Source organism: Trachurus trachurus, assembly GCF_905171665.1.
Source record: "Trachurus trachurus genome assembly, chromosome: 24".
NCBI lineage: Eukaryota > Metazoa > Chordata > Actinopteri > Carangiformes > Carangidae > Trachurus > Trachurus trachurus.
In genome coordinates this window covers 5,949,839-5,970,821 of record NC_139910.1, presented here as the reverse complement: position 1 = coordinate 5,970,821, position 20,983 = coordinate 5,949,839, and the positions used below count along the sequence as shown (strand labels likewise).

General features: G+C 40.7%; 1 protein-coding gene across 2 annotated transcripts; it reads right to left on the bottom strand.

Moving 5' to 3' along the window:
- Positions 1-709: 709 nt before the first annotated feature.
- dnajc5ga (DnaJ (Hsp40) homolog, subfamily C, member 5 gamma a) lies at positions 710-19,466 on the bottom strand. Of its 2 annotated transcripts, XM_084000290.1 has the most exons (7): positions 19,262-19,466; positions 9,091-9,218; positions 6,555-6,768; positions 6,278-6,434; positions 3,191-3,384; positions 2,205-2,247; positions 713-1,040 (listed from the first exon to the last, which is right to left on the bottom strand). In XM_084000290.1, exons 2-5 carry the CDS (start codon positions 9,207-9,209, stop codon positions 3,194-3,196), a joined length of 681 nt encoding a protein of 226 aa, XP_083856416.1. In that variant the 5' UTR covers positions 9,210-9,218; positions 19,262-19,466; the 3' UTR covers positions 713-1,040; positions 2,205-2,247; positions 3,191-3,193. The 2 variants fall into 2 exon arrangements, with proteins under 2 accessions (XP_083856417.1, XP_083856416.1); XM_084000291.1 differs by lacking the exon at positions 3,191-3,384 and having other exon boundaries at positions 710-1,040.
- Positions 19,467-20,983: the final 1,517 nt, after the last annotated feature.

Genomic DNA, 20,983 nt, shown 5'->3' with positions numbered 1-20,983 from the left:
GTGTGTGTGTCAGTGCTGTACAGTCGGGGTCATGCATCCAGAGACAGAAAAATAAAAAAAAGAACTAACTAAAGTAAAGTAAACTGCATGCAGGTTCGTGGTCGTCGTCGTCGTCCTCGACTCCTGATCTGAATCTTCTCTCCAGGTTTTTTTTTTGGCTCAGACGTTGAATCGCTGATCGTCACTTCTGCTCCGTCACATCTTAAGATTGTGCGTCCGTTGGAAATGAAGTGGAAGTAGAGACGCTCTGCTCTTTTTTTTTTTCCGACATATATATTTGTTTGCATGTTTTGAATTTAAACCTCCACACTTGGCATCATCCAGAGTTTCGGGCAGTGACGGCAGCGAGAGAGAGGAAGAAACAAAGAGGTACAGTATTAATTCCACATCGTCGTCGTCGCTCTGATTCGCTGCTGCTGCTGCTGCTGATGGTGGTGAATTCTACACATCGAGAAGCGTCTTAATCCGTCATGGAGTCTCTGTCTCTTCTGGAGGGAAACTCCAACGTAGGTTTAAGGGGAAAATGTAAAAAAAAAAAACGAAAGAAACAAAAAAAAAACACCCGGAAACCTCCTGCTGGTCACAGAGTTCACATCAGAGCGACAGAGGGAGGAGAGATAAGAAAGATAAACTCCAGTCCAGGTCTGGATGTAGAACGATAACGTGGATCACCGGTCCACTGTGTTGGTTTTTTTAAGGTTTTTTTTTTTTTAATGGTTTAGTTTTTGCCGTCATCCTCCTGCCCAGAGTCTCGTCAGGGAGGAGGGACGTTGACGTTGACTGACTGATGATGGTGTAGATACGACAGTGAACATGAGCCCAGTGTGTGTTTTAATGAACATGAACTCTCCTCCGCGCTGTGACGGCGGCTCACAGCCTCGAGGCTCCCACCTGGCAGGTGTTGAAGGAGGCGGAGGTTGAGGCAGAGGAGGAGGAGGTGGAGGGGCCGGGGGCAGCGGGGTCGGGGGGGGCTGGTCTCTGGGTCTGTGGGTCTCTGGCAGCGGTCGGATGTGGCGGGATCGAAACGAGGACTCGAAAGGCTGCAGACGGAGAGAAGAAGGAGAGGAGAAGAGGAGAGAAGAGATGTGAAACAGCGGCTTCAGTCGCTCACGTCCATCGATCGACACAAACACTGAGGTTAAACATTCAAGTTAAACTAACAGAGACAGAAACGTTGTCCTCGGGTACAAACTCTACTGATAAACGGATGAACTCTGACTCCGGTGTTTTTCTCTGTTTAAATCATCTAAATCCTCAGGAATGAGCTGTATGGGGCTCTATCAACTATTTCTTTGATTCATCGATTAGTCAAACGATTCATTTTTCTACTAATCCAGCGATTATTTTTGGGTTGGCGATGATTAATTTAGTAAAACACTGTGGTACGCCATCTTGCATAGACTGCAGATAGAGAAATATTCACATTTTCTTTTCATTCATGATCCTCACACACATTGGGCCGACACCTGTAATGACAGATCCCATGTTCCATGTTTCACCAGTTTTAATAATTCTTGTTAAGGCAAAGCAAGACAAGACAATTTTATTTGTATAGCCCGTTTTTACAAACAGTTTGTCTCAAAGGGCTTCACACGGCATCACAACAACATCCTCTGTCCTTAGACCCTCACATCGACTGAGGGAAAACTCCATGGAAAACCCTTTTAACAGGGAAAAAATTGGAGAAACCTCAGGGTGAGCAACAACAGAGGAGGAGGAGGAGGAGGAGGAGGGATCCCTCACCCAGGACGGACAGACATGCAATAGATGTTGTTACAGACAAGAAAACAGTTTATAACACAGAATGTGGGAAACATGGAAATGTTAACAACAGTGGACAACAATGGAGGCAGCTTCTGGTGGGAGGAAAGGCAGTGGCGTGACACTTGGGTCAGTACAGACGAGCAGTATGGAGGTATCTGGATGTTTCATAGTGTGTGTTTTGGACCATTCAAAAATGAACTCTATCCGCCGCCATTATATGAAAATCCGTAGCCAGCCGGACCCCCCTGGATCTCCAGAAGCGTTTTAATAACTCTGAAAGTTCTCCAAACCCTTCCTTGGCATGACGGTGAGTTGAAAAATGGCGAATTAACGATTTTGGGTGAAGTATCCCTTTAAAAAACTAAATTCATATGGTTTAAATCTATTGCAATATCAAAAAATAAATAAAAAAATAGAGTTTGACTCTGTGTTTTTCTGACCTGCTGCTTCTGCTTGTTGAGACTCATCCACTCCGTCACTTCCCTGAGGGAGGAGAGAAAAACCCACAGAGTTAAATCCTGTTTGTTTCATTTCATAACGACAAAAAACAAACATGGACGAAGCATCAGACGGAGGATCTGCAGATTGAAGCTTTAAAAAAAAAAAACAGGCCTGGATCAGAATGAAAGAATATATGGCAACCAGTTTTTGATGCTGTGGATCCCTCTGGACTGAGCTTCAATATCCCTCACTAAGTGACATAACATGGATGACTCTGGTGGTGTATTTATGTATTTATGTATTTATGTGTTTATGTATATGTATGTTTGTAAGCTGTTACTTGCTTTGTTATGTTTATTCATAACTGTTGAGTAGCCTACTGTATGCTACAGAAAAATGCATGGTTCTGTGGAAACCATATGTAAAGGACAATATGTGCCCTGATTGAACCTTAATAAAAAGAAAGAAAAAAAAGAAAGAAAGAATATTTTCATCTTAATTAAAACCTGGTGAACAGTTAAAAACATTAACTGTCAAAATGGGAAAATAAAAAAAAACTGTACATGTAATTAATTTTTAAAAAAAAAAGACATGAAGTCAAATAAATGTGTAAATTCAGGCTGAATGAACCCTGGATGTTGTTTTATAATCGTCCGACAACACGGTGACACACAGGCAGCTACAGGAGTTAATGAGCCATGCTGCGTTTCCTCGGCGAGACAGAGACAACAGGCAGATGAGACGTGTTAGAGGACACATGCAGCAACGACACAACGTGAGCGACAGGATGGGACGCCGCCACTGCTGCGGCAGCGGTGGAGAACATGTGACGCTGGCGAACGCAGCTTTGTCATGGGTCAGTGAAGAAGCAAGAGCATGGGGCGACGTGGCGTGTTCACAGAGGAGGAAGAGGAGGAGGACGACGGTGAATGAAAGACACAACGGACGGATGGACGACAGACACAGACGTCGGTTCGGTTCTTACGAGTCATTTCGACTCTGGCAGCGTCTCCCCGGGGTTCTCCTCCCCCGCCGGCCCGGTTGCCGTGGCCGCGGGCGGCGGCGGCAGCGGCGGCGCTTGGGGCTCAGGTGGCGACATCATGGGCAGCGGGAGGGGGAGGGGCTGAGTCTGACCGTCGGGGCAGTCGGACGTGGGCTGGCCTATGATTACCGTGTTACCTGTTGGCGGGAGCATCGACACAACAAGGCTGCAGAGTGAGAGACGTCATCGCCACGACAACAACAACGCTGCTGCTCAGGGGGGGATGGGGGGCGTCCTGCAACACTGGCTCATGTCCCAAAAGGAGGATTTAAAGGACAATCAACGTTCCCACAATCATTTTGCAGGACGTTTTCAGCTGCTACAGTTTGACAGACAAGTTATCACACCAAACACCGACACATCTCTCGTCCCATTCAGGCTTTGGAGAAGTGTTGTTTTCCACAGTTTTACCTTATTTTGTACATTTAACCAGTTTGTTTCTATGTTTATTCCTCTCTCAGCCCCAGAAGTCTGATTTAGAGATGTGCAGTCTGTGTCTGTAACTTACAGTATCTATGAATGCTCAACTGTGAGCACTTTTAAATCCAGGTTAAAAACATTTCTCTTTTCATGTCCTTATAGCTGAGCTCTTTTTAAGAACTTTTGACTTCATCTATTTTATTTTATTTTACTTTTTTATTCTTCTTTGCTCCTGCTTTTAACTGTGTTTTTTGTTTTTATGCTGTTTTATGCTGTTCTTAAAAAAAAAAAAAAAAAGGTTTTGTCTTTATGTAAAGCACATTGAGTTGCCTTGGTATGAAATGCGCTATACTGTATAAATAAAGATGCCTTGCCTTGCCTTACATCAGTGTTTTTCAACCCTGGGGTCGCCTGAAATGTCTAGTAATTGATAAAAAGAAATTACTGATAAAAATATTTTAACTAATTATGGTATCATTCTTTTTGAAATTATGATTAAAAACATCACACACACACACAATCTTAAACATCTGTATTCTATCTTTCACTTTCTACAATATAAATCGAGTTTAAATAAAATGTAGCATATAGAAATATCTGAGCTGGCGCATCTTGATTGACGGCCGTAATCACGTGACTGCACATGATTGTGGGGGCCGCCAGAAATTTGGAATGTCAAATTGGGGTCACGAGCCAAAAAACGTTGGAAACCACTGTCTTACATGCTTAGAAATGATGACAAATTTATCATAGAACAAGGCAAAAACATGTTGTTTTTGTTTTAAATCACACCCAGAACAGCTCCCTGCTGCTCCTCTGTCTGTCACTCAGCAGAGGAGACAGGGAGAAGAGACTGTGGCTGCAAGAGAGAGAAAACCCTGATGCTCGTGTAAACACTCATCAACTCAAAGTCTCTAGTTTTCTTTGGAAAATAAATCCTACTGTAAGTGGGGTCTGAAAGAGTCAAGTAGAGCTCTGCTAGCTGATGTCAGGGTTTTCCAGGACAACTCAGGCTTTTCTAGGACATTTGACTTTTTTTCAAATCTTCCATGTGTTTTGCGTGACTGGAAACTTGATCTTGAATCTGAAATTTGAATATTTATTTCTCAACAACATAACAACTCCTCCACTTGTAAGAGTATTTCATGTTTTAGGGATGGCCAATGATTTTCAAATCATCAAATAGTCAAACAATTCGATTTACAGTATTTATTTTTTTCATTGAATGAGGCTATCATCTCGGAGCTGTAATACAAAGTCTCGCGAGAGTGAAGTTGATGCTCACTATGTCTACAGGTAGAATAAACAACAGCCAGACTTCCTCTATCTATTAGTTTGTTGATGAAACAAACGGGAGCTTCAGACGACCCGTTAACATACCGAGACAGTCAACTCCACTCTCACGTGAGACTTTGTATCACAGCTCCGTTTACAAACATGTCGTCTTTCTTGAAATAAACAAACTCCTCTGTGTTTGTTTGAGGCCATGTGACCTTGTCTGTGAAGAAAATGTGGTTTTGTGGGATGTAAACAGCCTCAACAGCCTAAGGTCCGTCCACTCCCATTACTACATTACAGGAGACATTAAAAAGAAAATCTCTTTTAGACCTAAAATATCATGAAACCCAGGTTGAATTTGTCTGGAATTGTCCTTTAACGTGAAGCTGGAAATACTCAACACAATCTCCTACTTCCACCTGCACTAGATCATGGTGGTTATAATGTTAACTGATGTTGCTGATGTTGTGACTCTGTGTTGTGTAAAAGTTGCATCATTTCACTTCAGAGGGAAACAGGAGCAGAAACTGCTTCATCAGTCTCGTGTCCTCCAGTGATGTAGACGCTCGGCTCCTCAGGCCTCAGGACCACAACAGAAACATCCTCATCATCATCATCCTGCTGCTCTCCGTGTTTTCTGACTGTCTGAACAAAATGATTTAACTACAACGAGCCAGAAAATAAGAAACGTTCACGTCAAATGACGATAAGAGAGTTAAAACGTTACTGCTGCTGCTGTTTCTCCTTTTATCGTCTCTGCTCGTTGTTGTTCATCTCAGGTGAATCTTACGGAAGAGCATGAAGGCCAACAACAGAGATTTTACTTTTCTTTTTAAGATTCTGAGTTAAAAGTCAGAATTTAGATTTTTCTTTCTTCTTTTTTTTCTTCTTTTTTTTAAGATTTTGAGTTAAAAGTCAGAATATCTGAGATAAAAACTCAAAATCTTTCAATAAATAAATAGAAATCTCTCTGTTTTTGGCTCTAATACTCTTCCATAGAATCTGTTAAGAACAACTTTAACACACAATAGTTAAATCTAGGTGATGTAACAGTCACATTCTGCGCTGTGTGTTTGCAGTTGACCGTGTCCTGCTTCACTTCTGCTCACACAACACTGATCACAAACATCGTCATGGACCAAAGCAGCTGGTTGTTTATGATTCTTTAGATTATTTAGTTGGGTTAAATTCCACCGGACTAAAACCGTGTCATGTCTGAAGGAGCATTAAATCCACCTCCGTCTCATGAAGCATTTAAACTGACGAACGGTTCATCTCAGAGAAAAACACTCAGTCAGTTTTACGTCGTATTTAAACACCAGTGTTTCTCACCTCCGTCCTGCTCGGCTTTGATCTGAGCCTCCAGGTCCTCGGGGTCGACGTAGTGGTAGCTCTCGTCGTCGTCCGGCGGTTTACACTTCCCGCAGCAGAAACAGCAGCAGCAGCAGCAGCAGCAGCAGGTGAACAGCGTGCAGCACAGGACCAGGCCCTGAAGGACACACAACACAAACACAACTGTCTCATCACTGATGCCGGGGGGAAAAAAGGACATTACGTGACCTCTGAACGTTCATTAATGCTGATGCAGATTAATCCGTGTGTAACTCACCTTAAACCACCACTTGGACATGAGGAAGTAATATTTGACGCTTTCCTCTCCGAACTGCTCGGACACGTAGAGGCCCATGGAGCCGTACTCGTCGTAGATCTTCCTCTTGGTCTCATCGTTGAGGATCGAGTTGGCGTTGTTGATCTCCTTGAACTTGTCCGCTGCCTCCGGGTTGTCTGGGTTCTTGTCCGGGTGGTACTTCAGCGCTAGTTTCCTGATGGGAAACAGAAAATCAGACGAGTTAAAGAGGAAACACGTTCAGGTTTGAGGACTGAACCTCATCTTTTTATCTTTATTATCAACAGTTGCTGTATGAACGCTTTATAGAGGCTTACATATACATCAAAGATACCCTGCAAGGCAAGTTTCAAGAAATTGCTGAGAGATTATGTTAATACATTAAATTAAAACAAGCAACTGCATTTACCATAAGGGACCGAGATATTAACAAATGATTTTTATTGGACTTTGTTATGGAAATGTTTGTAATTTCACTTGTTGGATCAGGTATCTGACATCTATTCTATGCAAATCGTTGTTTTTTTCATGACATTTATTTTTTTAATTGACTTGTTGGATCAGAAAACTGATAATCTATTATACTGTTTGTGATACGTCATGTTTTTTTTGTAATACTTTGCAGTATGCAGACCCCAGGAAGAGTAGCTAGCACCTTAGTGGCAGCTAATGGGAATCCGAATAAAGAATAAAGGAGTAAACACAGGACATTAAGATGATGTGAAAAGGCCATTTAAAAGACGATAAAACTAATGTGAAATGTGAGTAAGTCACATACAGTATTTGGTTGTATAAAGTCAGGTAGGAAAGTTTAAAAGAAGTGCTGCAGTGATAAAAGATTAAAAAGATATTAACATGTGTGATTTATTGATAAACTGCAGTAAATTATGTTTTCAGAGGCGAGATATCATGAGACACTGTGAGCTTGATGATTTTATAATAGTTAAACCTGGAACTGAAATGATAAGTCATTTAAAGACAATTAATCAGCAACTATTCTCATGAATATTGATAATAAATTTGTCGTTTCTTCTCCTGATGTCAAAGCATTCATCTGTTTGGATCTGAAGGAACTGGGACAGTCAATGTATGATTTTGCTTTAATGTTTTTTGTTTATGAAGGAACAAACTGAAATTGTGCCTTATTTTGTTTTACATGTTCGAAATAATAATAATAAAAAAGTATAATTAGATAAAGACAATAACAATCAGAGGTTTATGAACATGTTCCTTCATGTGTGCTGCTCTCCACTGACCACACCATCAGCAGCAGGATTATAGAGGCCGAGGGTTTAGGAAACACCCACAGTATAATCATTAGAGAGCGAGCAGATTACCCAGCATGCCTCTGTCTGCACACACTGATCACACTAGTTGTGTTTCCATTAACCCCTCGAAATGTGCAAAACCTAAATATCGCAATAAAGACCAGATAATGGAAACATCTACGTTTGGAAAAACCCTCTCAAATATCGCCAAAACATTTTTACACTCTCGTGAGGTTTTTGTTTTTCAGACCTGTCGATATCAAAGTGCATCGCAAAAGTGTCATGGAAATGACAATGGCATAAACGTTACCCCAGGCCTGATCAGATCTGATCCTGTTGGTCATTTTTTCCGTTTCCCATCTCTCTCCCTCTCCTCCGTCTGTTTTGAATCGTCCCGTCACTTCACCACAGTTGCTAAATTACTAAACGCAAAAGATTTTGAATGTCCATCTTCCTTAAAAATGAGTCCCACACGTCAAAGTATGGGATGTCGCTGTTAAAAGTCCAGTTCACATGAAGAGTACACACCGTTTCCAACCAACTGGGTTATTTTAATAAAACTAAGGCATGTGAGGTTCAGTCTAATGACTCAGACGGTGTCACACAGTAACATGAATGTGTGAATAACCAAACAATAGTAGGGCCCTATTAAAATCCTTTTTATTTTTTCCCAAATTCCGTTTTTACTTATTTTACTTCCAAAAAGAGTGTGTTTTTAATATTAATGACTAAAAAACAAATTAAACAGAAAAAGTCACCAGTCTCACAGCGAGCGCAACAGCCACGTTATCTCTTACGTTGCAAGGCAGATGTTTTCAAAACTTTTTTCTATCGCAGCAGGTGGCATAGCTCCACTATCTCAAGGCCCTGCTACCGATCAAAACTGGACACACACAACTCCTCAGCAAAACCGGACTGATGGTTAACAGTGTAACAGGTGTGTCTGAGTAGTCACAATGGTCAGACACACCTGGATTAATCAGGTCAGTCCAATAATGTCAGACAGGAAACAAAGGAGTAGCACTAAGTTCAGGAAGTAGTGGAGCTGTACATAGAGTCCATTGGCCAATCATAGGGCCCTACAATAGCTCCTTCTGTTACAGCGGCAAGACTTTACAAGGCTTTAGGAGAATTACCTTTCAATAGAAACACCTGCAAATAGCAAATGTACTTTTTTCCCCCCTCGAAGCTTTAGAAATATCGCTTTTATTGTGTGAAACCCCGTCTGTAACGGAGAATAAACAACTCACCTGTAGGCTTTCTTGATGTCCTCGGCCGTCGCTCCTTTCTCCAGCCCTAACACCTTGTACACGCTCTCCCCGGCCGTGGACATCTTCCTCTGGGGGCGGGCGGCGTTGGGGTCAGCCATGGCTCACCTCTGCTCAGGAGAAAAGTAAAAGAGAGAGAGAAAAAAAAACAACAACCTTATGAAGCGAATTATAAAAAACGTCACAAGGCTTTCACAGAGATCGTATGTTGCAAGAGAAGCAGATTACAACATTGTTTAGTGAAGGAGCAGCTGCAGGAGTTTGTCACAGCTCAGAGTTTAGACTCAGACCGAGATGAACTCGAGCTTCAGGCCACGACGTCGCACATGAAAGAGACGACAACAACACAGCAATTAACTCCGACGGGAAGTTTTTTCAAACAGAGTCTGAGGTGATGAAAGTAGGATCCAAATTAAATTCAACACAGAAACACAAAGTAACTACTGTCAAAAGTGACAGAGAAATTATTTTATTATTATTTCACAGACTGATTGAGAGTGATTCATAAATTAAATAAGGAAATATCAGGCAGATGAGTCAATAATGTGTTTCCTGAAGCTGCTGCTGATTGAAACGACTGAAATTAAAACCTGAGTTCAGTTTAATTGTTCTTCTATTCAAACACAGAGGGACGTCTCAGCGTCTCCATCCTCCTCCTGTTAACACACACGGGGATTAACATGTTAAGTCCCATATAAACCAATTGTGCTGCAGTGGTAGATATAGAGAGAGGGGTGGGGGTAGATGGAGGGGGTGGGTGGTGGTGGTGGTGGGGGGGTTAATCAGCCTCTGAACCGACTGAACTGAGCATCATTAACAAGATTTAATCATCACTTCAGAGCTTTACCGTCTGTGCCAACACCGATGCTGCAGTTTCACTTTTATTCTGGCTTCAGTCTCCGGCCCAACGATGCTTCAACATGTGGACTGGAGGAGCCCGGGATCGAACCCTCGACCTCCTGGCCCACAGCTGACGCACATACACTCGCACTCACATTCACAGTGACCTATTAACCTGCTGTCAGTGTCCATGTCTCTGGACTGGAGGAGGAAGCAGGAGTGAACATGTGAACTCCACACACCTGGGAATCAAACCTTTGTGCTGTGATCGAACAGAGCTGCTGACCACTTCACCACTGCACTGCCTGTAAAACAGAGTAACTAACGTGGTTTCTGTTTCACATCGTTGTAAAGAAGCAAAGCATCTTTGGACTGTTGTCATGATAACGAGGCATTTCCTCTGACCGTTTAACCAGCCAACTCATTAATTACTAATTGGGCCTTTTAATGTTCAGAAAAAAATCTCTGATAACACCTGTCATCTACACTACTGACACAAAATCACTGTTGATATGATATCAAACTTCATATAAAGAGGAACTCTCCAACTCTGGTCTCTCCTCCTCTGTGTCTCTAACCGTCCTCTCCTCCATGTGCATCATTTGTTTCCAACGAAGCCGGTGAGAAATCAATCCATGGAGCGGTGGATAACGTTATTTATCATCTACCATGTTACCATGTGTATATCTGTGTAGTCTTATCTGTCATCAACAAGAGATTACGGGTTACGGGGCGCGTTGCGTTTGTGTGGTGGTGCCGCAGAGACGAGGGTTGGGGTTAGAGACGATAGGTGGAAGGCAGAGAGCCTCCATTCTCCCTGGAACTAGTTACAAGTCAGTGATTTAACCAGAACTAGGACTCTGAAGCTGGGAGCGAAGGGACACATGGAGCAGAGTTAAGGTGGAAATCCTGCATCGTTCCTCTTTAAACATCCGCTAGATACAGAGCGACATCATCCTTCACATCTGTCATGTTGAAACACGTCTGCTCTCTGGGTTCATCACACCTCTCACTGTCACTTTCAACAGAGCCGACGCCGCTTCACTGTTTGTAACAACGACACATTTCCCACAGAGAACGAGTCGTCAGCAGCAGCAGCAGCATCACCTGGGGAGAGGTGAGTCACTTCCTGTAGCAGCTCAACACCTGACTCACAGCTGAGCAGGAAATACAAATAAATAACAATAAATAAATGAAAAAGCTCCGTTATTTCCATTATTACAACTGAGGAACAGATTTAGAGGCGACGCATTCAAGTAACGTTCAATAACCTGGAAAGAGGTGCTCACATTTACAATATACAAAGAGGATTTCTATTAAACCGTGGCTACTGTACACACACACACACATACACACACACAGTGAGCTACACACACACATAATGCTGTCCGGGTCGTTGACTAAAGAAGATTACATTTTGCTGATCTCACAGATTACCCGTCCAAGTCCATGTCAGGGAGAGCCAGCGTCCTGGTCAGAGTCTGGCTGCTAGACTGCACTACACACACACGCAACCACACACACACACACACACACACACACGTCGTATCCCCACCACTGTGTGGAAAACAGTAGGTGCAGGATGTGCTGGCAAAGTGAGCAAACACAGTGGAAACTACAGTGTACAGACTGTCAGTGAACTCAGCATGTGTAACTCTCATCAGCTGAAAAATAAAATAATAATAAAAAACACTAAAAAAAATCCAATAAATAAATTCAAGTCCAAAGCACAGAGATGTTGTTGCTGCTGCAGTCCGACGTGTTGCTGCCATATGGAAGGTAATTTCTCTGGATTTTTTTTTTTTTTTTTTTTACTTCACACACGAGCAGATTTACAAAGGATTAAAAACTGGACGACTTTTGCAGTTATTACAGATAACACGGTGACCCCCGGCTGCTGCTGCTGCTGCTGCTGGAGCTGGAGCTGTGTGACATGAATGGAGGGTTTTGTTACGGCAGCTCAGCATATTGACGTTATTACGACAGAGAAGAACAATCTGAACATTTTGGGGCTTTTGTGGTTGTTTTAGAGATGAATGAGTCTGAGTCTGCAGCAGCTGGACGACGACGTGTTCAGGGACGGAGCTACGGTTCATCTCATTGATGAATTTGTTTATTATTCTCCCGAATAAATCGATTAAGGCGAGTGTGTGGAAGGAATGACGACCGGCGGCGGTGTGTAAAAAAAAAGAGGAGAACATCTGTGAGAAGACAAAGAGAGACTGAACTGCTCCTCAAACTCATGACATGATGTTTAGGAAACACAGAACCATCGCTGCAGGTTCAAGCCCTAAAAACACACTTCAGCTTCTCTACAGTTTGTTATGGACGAGATTAAAGCTGGAACTGTTGATGGAGGTCGACTCAACATCTTGGAGTCACAGTGCATAAAATCCTTCGACCGATCTTTAAATGCAGCCATTGCACTGTTTGCTTCTGGAGTGGGTCATTAATGTAACTGCTTTTCGGTCAATTTAATGTAAACATGAATATTTTTTGTTGATACAGCAGGTTAGAGAGCTTCATCTTTGTACAATCTGCAGCATTAGTTTTGTGGAAATCTCTTTCATAACCAAGCAAATTGATATTAAAACTGAAATATCTCTTCAACATTTTGGCAAGTTGGCCCATTGCCATAATCCCTATAGTCATAGCAGTAGGTTCGTTCCCTTTAATTGTCGGTGCATGCTGTTTATAGAACGACGGAGCAGAGCCGTGAGCTGCTCAGAGCTACGCTACGGAGGCTAATGGGATTTCTTGGTTTCCCTCATCAAACTCATCAAATACACAATCCAACAACTCCACAACGCTCTGGTGGACAAGTTGTGACCTGCACATTCACCACGCTATGAGATTATAACACAACGTTACCAGACAGAGTTGTTTTAGAGGGAAATTCATGCAAAACCGCTGATGCGCGTTCCTGTTGGGGGCAGTTTTTGGGCAAGCAGTCTCTGCATTTACCTCAAAAACAAGAATCGATCTTCAGATAATTCAATCGACAAGTGGATGGAAACCCACCCACTGTCGCAAACGAACAACTTCACTTTGTTAAACACAAACTTTTTGAATCTGCTCCAATCAGATCGAGCTCCTGAGGCCGAGGCTCAGACACCAGAGCTGATAACCAACATTTACCAACAACTTTCTGTGCTTTAAAACGTTTTTTTTTCCTTTTACTATTAACAAAAGAAAACCCCCTGAATCAAACTGTGTGTGTGTTGTGTGTGTGTGTGTTGCAGCGCAAGAGAAAGCTGCTTTATTTCTATTGTCCATCATCCGATTAGTGAAGAGCTTCTGCTGGGAGAATAAAAATTAAGCTTCACACTGCTAACCTGCGTTTATAACTGGAGCAGATGGTGAGGGAAACTGACACCGCATTGTTTCATTCACATTAGAGCCATTTAGAAAGATTCAGGTCCAATCAATCAATTCATAGACAATCAATTAATTAGCAATCTGGATAATTAAATTTTTTTTTATTCATTAAGTTTGTTTTTTCTGAGCAAAACTGGATAGGGATCTTACTATTTATAGGTAAACTGAGTAATTGATTGAGAATATGATCTTCAGATTAATTGATAATGATACTGATCAATAGTTGAAGCCTGATCAGCTGCTCTGACAGCGAGATTTCCATTAACTCTGAACTGCTCTGGAGTGTGTATGAGAATAAATATGAATGTTCAATCCTCCAAACAAACAGAGGAGGAGGACATCTAACTAATAGGGCTGGGTTTAAAAAAATCGATTTTCCGATTCATATTGATCTTCGTTAAAAAGATCTGATATGGATACATAAAATCCTTAGTTCAATCTTTTAATATACACAATCGCGATTATCACCCACAACTGTATTGAAGAGTTTCACCGTTTCTTTCTGTAGCGGGTCATGTTTAATAAATGTGCATTAATGTAACTGCTTTTTGGGCAATTCTTTATGTAAACATTGATATTTTTTGATAATGCACCAGGTTGATTGATTGATTGATTGATTCTTTTAATGACCACAGCCAGGCTCATGGAATTTGCTTCCAGTACAGCTTATTGTCACATGTTCCAAACATATAACATGTATAGACAAACCTACAGAGTAGGTTAGAGAGTACAATAGAGTATTAGGGCAGTGGTTCCCATACATTCATATTATGTCCGCCACAAATAGATTTTTCTGCTTTTGGCTCGACCAACGCAATATGGTTCTGTTCATTCATCCCCGGATAGCGCTTTCTCCGTTATTGTCATTCACACACACAGACAAGCATGCATGCATGACAGTAGTCGTGCGTGGTAAAACAAGGAGATACTTAATCTTTTGGCACATGAGCACCACATTGTCATCCGTACCAGGACTTTGGAAAGAATATGCATCTATTCTGCAGGAAGAACCAGGCGGACTTGGAGGAAAACAGCTGCTTTTTTCCCTCAGAATTGCCACTTTATTCTCAAAATATGATGACTTTATTCTTGTAACTAATATTCTCGAAGTCTGTGAACATTCTTTATCTCAATGTGGCTCTAATACTCCATCGAAATAGAGTTACATCTTTCTTAGTTCTGTGAAAATCTCTTTCATATACGAGCAAAAATGGTATTAAAACTGAAAAATCTTTAAATGAATCAATATGGAATCAAACGGACCTTTGTAAATGTGAATCATATTGAGTCAGTGAACCAGTAGCGGTGCCCAGCCCTTCAAACCGGCCGTCGTTTGACTTGGAGACGCCACAGGCCCAGATGGCGTTTCTGCCCGAGCCAAGTCAACGCTTCATGGCGTCCTCCAGTCACAGGAGGAGGAGGCAGCTCCAGCACAGCACAGAGAGAGAAAAAATAAAAAAGAAGACAGGCCGGCCTCGGAGATTTAACAGTCAAACTAGAGTGAACGTCCGAGGTCTGCAGAGCTCAGAGCGCCGCCCACTGAACCAATCGATGGAGTGTCGACGAGGAGTTAGGGCTGTCGGGTTAATTAGCTAAATGCACTAGTGTCGACTTTAAAAAGCTGCTCCGTTTATACAAATCAAACGTGTTTATCAAGCAGAGCCTTGGTATGAAAATTAACTGTACACGTGTGCCCAGTCACACAGACACAGAGGAGTCTGTTGATTTCATCTCCAAATATTTGACTGAGAGCGTTGGAGCTCTGGACTTCATCAGGTCTTCAGCCACGACGCGTCCTCACGCTGCAGCCGAGAGACAAAGAGACAAAAGACGGGGAGAAGAAAGGCCTCGATATACCTCTCATGTTGTTTCTCAATATGACTGATTGGGTTTGTCATAATTCTTCACTGCTATATAAACATTTTTTTTCGGTTTTGTATAATGAAATATAATCATGTGCCTCCTCTCTCAAAGTCACACGGCAGCTCGCTTGATCACACGTGACCCAGATGTGACGACCGATGTGTCAAACAAACACAGAGAAACCAACCTGCCTGAGTGAACAGCAGCTCTCGTCTCACCTACAATCACCCACCGACTCTGCAACCTCATCAAAATAACCATTAAATAAGGCAACAACTATATAACGATATAATAGCAGCAACATAGACAAAAAGATTTGATTTATTACTCAGGTCCATATTTAGATCTTCAACAACTATCGTTTTTAAAAAGCCATTATTATTAGTATCTAAGAAGATAAAAGAGCATCAATTCCTGTCACTCAACTGCTTCTTACTCTTCTTTTTTTTATGGCTTATGAAAAAAAAACACAAATGAAGAAACTCGTTGGAGGACTGAGGGCAACAACTCCCATTAAAACTCTCTCCCAGTGAGGATAGAAACTCTTCAGATAGTCTGCAACACCGTCGCTCTTAAAATAGCTCTTTATTGTTAAAAATAACGGCGGCTTTCTGAGCGCTGACATGTTCACCGTGTGATCACAACAGTCAAAGACAAGCGATGAAAAAAGGTCCATGTGGAGAAAAAAAAGGAGTTTAACAACATCAGTCAAACAAGATGAACAGAGATCTGAAAAGATACCGTTGGTTTCAGTCTTAACTCTAAAATGCCTAGAAAAAAAACTACTACTATTTTCACAGTCAGCTCATCTGCTGATTATCTTTGTGATTAATCAATGAGTTGAAAACAGCCAACCCGTCACAGTTTTCCAGAGATAATCTGAGCTCAAAGACTTTTCAGTTTAGTGAAGTAGAAAACTGACAAAGAAGTAAAAATGTAACACTGAAGAAGCTGAACCTCTGACTTCATCTATGACGGACAAGGCAGATTTACACGCTGCTAAAACTCTGATTATTTTATACTAATACTGGAGGCTGGAGCTGTGAGAATACAGATAGTTGTCTTTTCAGGTGAACGTTACAAAATAATTTGTCTTTCACTAACTGAAGAGGGAAAAAGTTGGAGGTGAACATCAATCTCATGTCTTCAAAACCTAAAAATATTCGGTTTATGATATAAAATGTGGATAAAAGCAGAAAAATACTCCACTCTGAGAATTTAGAGCCAAATATTGTTAAAATATTCTCTGATTCATTTCTATTAATTGATTACCGGTAATCTGCAATTTGATCGAACTCGAGACTAATTTCAAACCACCAGTGTCTGCTGACGACACGTGACAGAGTCTTTGTATGAAGTTTATGGTAGTCGTTGGTTATTTCCATAAACCAGTCACTTTGATAATCCAGGAGATAATCATCAGCAGGTTAATATGTAAAACAAACATTAGCCTAGATATCGGTATCAATGAGGTGCACAAATAAAAATAGAAACGCCTGCTGGCTGTGGTTTGTGTGTAATTTGACTAGAATCTAAACCTTATCACCGACACACAGGTGGATTTACTGTAGCTCGGTGTGTTTGACTGATAAGACGAGTTACAAAGGCTATTTGTTCTGTATTAACCACTTTTACTGTAATATCCTAATTACATTATGCCCTGATTACACTTCAAAAAGTTGTGTCTCTGTGGCCTCATTGTATCTTGTGGATATTTTACCTCTGCTTGCATCAGGCTCCCTCAATAGTCAGTGTATGGTCTATTATTAGGCTATATAATTTAAACCGTAGTAAATGATGTGGCGTGAACACATCCTCCATCATTTTCCAACAGCTTCTTTTTATATTGATTAATCGCACAATAACCGATTATTAAATCAATTGTCAACTATTTTGTCGAATAATCGGTTTGGATAGTTTTTATAAGAAAAAAAAAGTCAAAATTCTCTAATTTCAGCTTCTTAAATGTGAATATTTCTGGTTTCTTTGTTCCTTTATGACAATAAACTGAGTATCTCTTTGGTTCGTAGACAAAACAAGACATTTGAGGACGTCAGAAACACTGATTGACATTTTTCAACATTTTATTGCCCAAACTACTAATCGATTAATGGTTTAAATAATGGACAGATTAATCTATTATGAAAACTATCGTTAGTTGCAGCCCTTATGTGAAATATGTGAATGGCCACAGTTGTTGTTGTTGTTGGGAGAGAGGCACATGCACATGACTTATTTCAGGACACAAAGCCTCGATTTTTATAATTAGGTCATTGGATCAGGCGTGAATGAACACACACACACACACACACACACACACACACGAGCTTGATGCAGACATGAGGTTCAGCTTGTCACAGTCTGATTGTTTCACCTTAAAACCCTTTGTCTCTGTAGTAAGCAGACAAAATGATAATTTCACAGACAGGACAGGTGAGTGGATCATCAGTGTGACGTGACGTGACATCACATGACATCACTGCCTCTACATTGCTCCGGAGAAAGAGGCTGATGTTGTGGGGACGACTGGCCGCGCTGCTGGAGGAGGAACGCCGCGTGATAGTCGTCTGTTTGTCCTTGTGGAGCTCTAATCCTTTGCTAATCTCCCTGCACATGAGAACTAGTTACTGTTTGTAATATATATCCCTTTATTGATTTGAGTAGACTTCAGTGTTTTAAAATTACTTCAGCAATTAATTTCCATCCATTCCCTACAAAATCAACCTCCTACTTACAAATTAAATTGTTTTTTTTTTTAATCTATTCTTACCTATTGCTTTAGCTATGTTAGCACTGGTTGATCAATATATTTCAACTCTTGAACTGTTACACCTAAACATGCAAGATTTTCCTCTCTATCTCTACTTCTTTTTGCCTTTTAAAAGGTTTTCATCAAGTTATGTGTTTCAGCTTTAAGGTCAGCCTTTTCAATGTTGCTTCAGCCGTTTCTTCAGCTCATTCAGCATTGTTTCAGCAAGGGGCGTTCAGCTGCTTTCAGCATCCACATGCATTTTCTTCAGGAAATGCGCTTTCTTTCTAGTTACTTTCTATCTTACACCCTGCCACTCATAAAATAAATGATTATTTAAAAAAAAAAAAAAGTAACATTTTCACAACCTCACTGTTTCTCTTTGTTCTGCCTGAAGTTAAATCTTCTTGTTAAAAGAATGCAAACATAAATCAATTGAAAAATGGTCATGGTTATATGTTTGTTTGTTTTCTCTCGTTTTGTGCTCGTTTTTGTTTCTTTTCCCTGTATATATACACATATAAGCTCAAAATAAACTGTGAAATTAAATGAAATGTCTCTCTGTGGGTTTTCTAAATCAAAGCGAGTCACTCTGGCCCAGGTGTTGACAGACAGACAGACAGACAGACAGGTGTAAGCTAGCTGTTGCCTGAGATAACCCTCCAGGTGAAACAAGTGGCATCTCCTCTGGTCAAAAAACTGTGTCATTTAAAAATCAACATTTATATGAAATAACACGTGTGAACCGGCTGTGGCTGTGGCCCGTTATGTGGAGCAGCTAACAGCCAGCTAACTTAGCTGTAGCTATGGAGACGGACAGCGCCAAAAGTCCCATTGACGAATCGGCTAATTTAGCGAATTAGCACTATCAATACCGAACAAATTGATCAATATTTTGTTCTAACGATTTTAAAACCTTAATATGATAGTAATAAACAATTCGGCGTAGAGTGAACACACATTTATGTCGCGTTTATTTCAGCTAATGTGAATTGAAAATCCTACATCAACGGTCGTTCCCAACGGCTTGTGGCCCCCCCTTTTAAAAAAAATGTAAAATATTACCGTTAAAAAACAACAACATTACATAGCATGCTTTGAACTTGTGTCTTAATTGTGATAAAAAGATGAACAATTTTCACTATTTTTTAGACTTATTTCACAGCGACGTGATGCTGTTTTTTATGTGAAAGTCCAGTTGAAGTCCAGTGACCGTTAAACGGCCGTTTTTTTGAATGGAGTCTGGTGGACGTCGTCGTCGCCGTGACAGTTTTAAGCTAACGTGCTAATTTAGAGAAAACTGCTGTGAAAATGTCTTCTTACCTTGTGCAAACTGAACGCTGTGAGTCTCGTTGTGGTGTTAGCTGGATCATAGAGGCATCCGGTTCGACGTCTTAACTCCCGGTTGTAGTCTCCAGAACACGGCGGAATGATATATATATAAACATATATACAGTATATATGTATGTATAAGTGTGTGTGTAATGTTATCAGCCCGGCCGGTGATGACAGAGAGAGGAGCGGTCGGATGAGATCTGCTGTCCGACTGGGCTGGGCTACGCGGGGCTACGCGGGGCTAGCGCTGCGCTGCCAGAGGTGACTGCCTGGTTCCTCCTTCCAGGAAACGGGAGGGAATGGGATGGTGCTTTCAAGGTTTCATCCGGGGGAAAAAAAATCCTACTTTCATCCAAATCAGATGTGTTTTTGGTTGTTGTTTTCTTTTTCTTTTTCAACTAAAAATTTGTCATTTAATTTGATTTGATTTGATTTGATTGAAGTTAATTTCGAATATACTTTTTTTTTTTATTAAACTTTTTTTATTTGAAGGCAAAAAAAAAACAGCACATACATGTATATCTCATAAAGAAACATCATCAAAGCTTACACAGAAAGAAAACAGGTCAAAAAGGAAAGGGAAAGGTAAGGAAAAAAAGAAAAAAAAGAAAGAAAATGAAAATGAAAACTGATTATTACAAAACAACAATAATAACCACAATATTAATGGGTTTATCCGCCCCATATTCACCCCTCTTTGTCCATGTTTTCTTCCCTGAACACTAACAGTAGCTTGTTGTGGGATGACAATAGCGATGACAAAAGCAACAGTAACTGAAACAATAATAATAGCAAATAAAATAAAGATAGCTTGCTGCATACATGTATAGCACTGACTAATAATAGTGGAATTACTACACCGTAAACAGAAAACAGAACCAGGTGAGTGGAGAGGAGGGGGATATCACATTAACCAGCATCTTGCCTATCAGTTGCTGAATATACATATAAAAAAAAAAAGACAGTAAGAACAGGGATATAGAGATATAGAAATTCATATTCGAAAAGGAGTGAGAAGAAGTAAAACTTATAAACTCCCACCCCCTCTCCTTATATAATGAATACTATCTAAACCTATCTAATGTTACAAAAGATGATATAAGTTACACCTAACACAGAATTTATACATACATGTACCTACACAACACATATCCACATATCCATACACACTTAATAAATACCCACATACACATGCATACTGTACACATGCACATTCTTACATACATGTCCACATAAACAACCACATGTACACACATCTCCATGCATACAAACACATAATTAACTCATATCCTGCAGCTAATTAACTCTGGGGAGAGAAAAAAAAAAAGAGAATTAAATCACTGTTTTGACACTATTCAACCAGAAACTGTAAATATCAGCACTTGCCCTGACATACCATACACACACACACCCTCACACTTCTGATATATTTTGCATTTCTGGTTACATTATTAGTATCGTTTTAATTTTGAGACATCTCACTGCATGTTGCTATGTGACTTCACTTGTGTATGTGACAAATAGAGTAATCTTGTAAACATCTAAACAGAAACATGCATTATTTCCATAGGATGTTACACAATAACATGAAAATGCAAAGAGCTAAGAACATAAAGTGAGTGCCGTCAGATCATTTCTAATATTGAGTTGTAGTCTAGACTTGGCTCTGGTGCAGTCTGGTCCGTAAACGTCTCAGCAGCTGGGATGTGT

Coding starts and splice junctions, on each gene's coding strand:
- dnajc5ga (XM_084000290.1), bottom strand. CDS start 9,209: ATGGCTGACCCCAACGCCGCCCGCCCCCAGAGGAAGATGTCCACGGCC. Junction 6,769..9,090: donor GACATCAAGAAAGCCTACAG/GTGAGTTGTTTA, acceptor GTTTCCCATCAG/GAAACTAGCGCTGAAGTACC. Junction 6,435..6,554: donor TGTCCAAGTGGTGGTTTAAG/GTGAGTTACACA, acceptor TGTGTCCTTCAG/GGCCTGGTCCTGTGCTGCAC.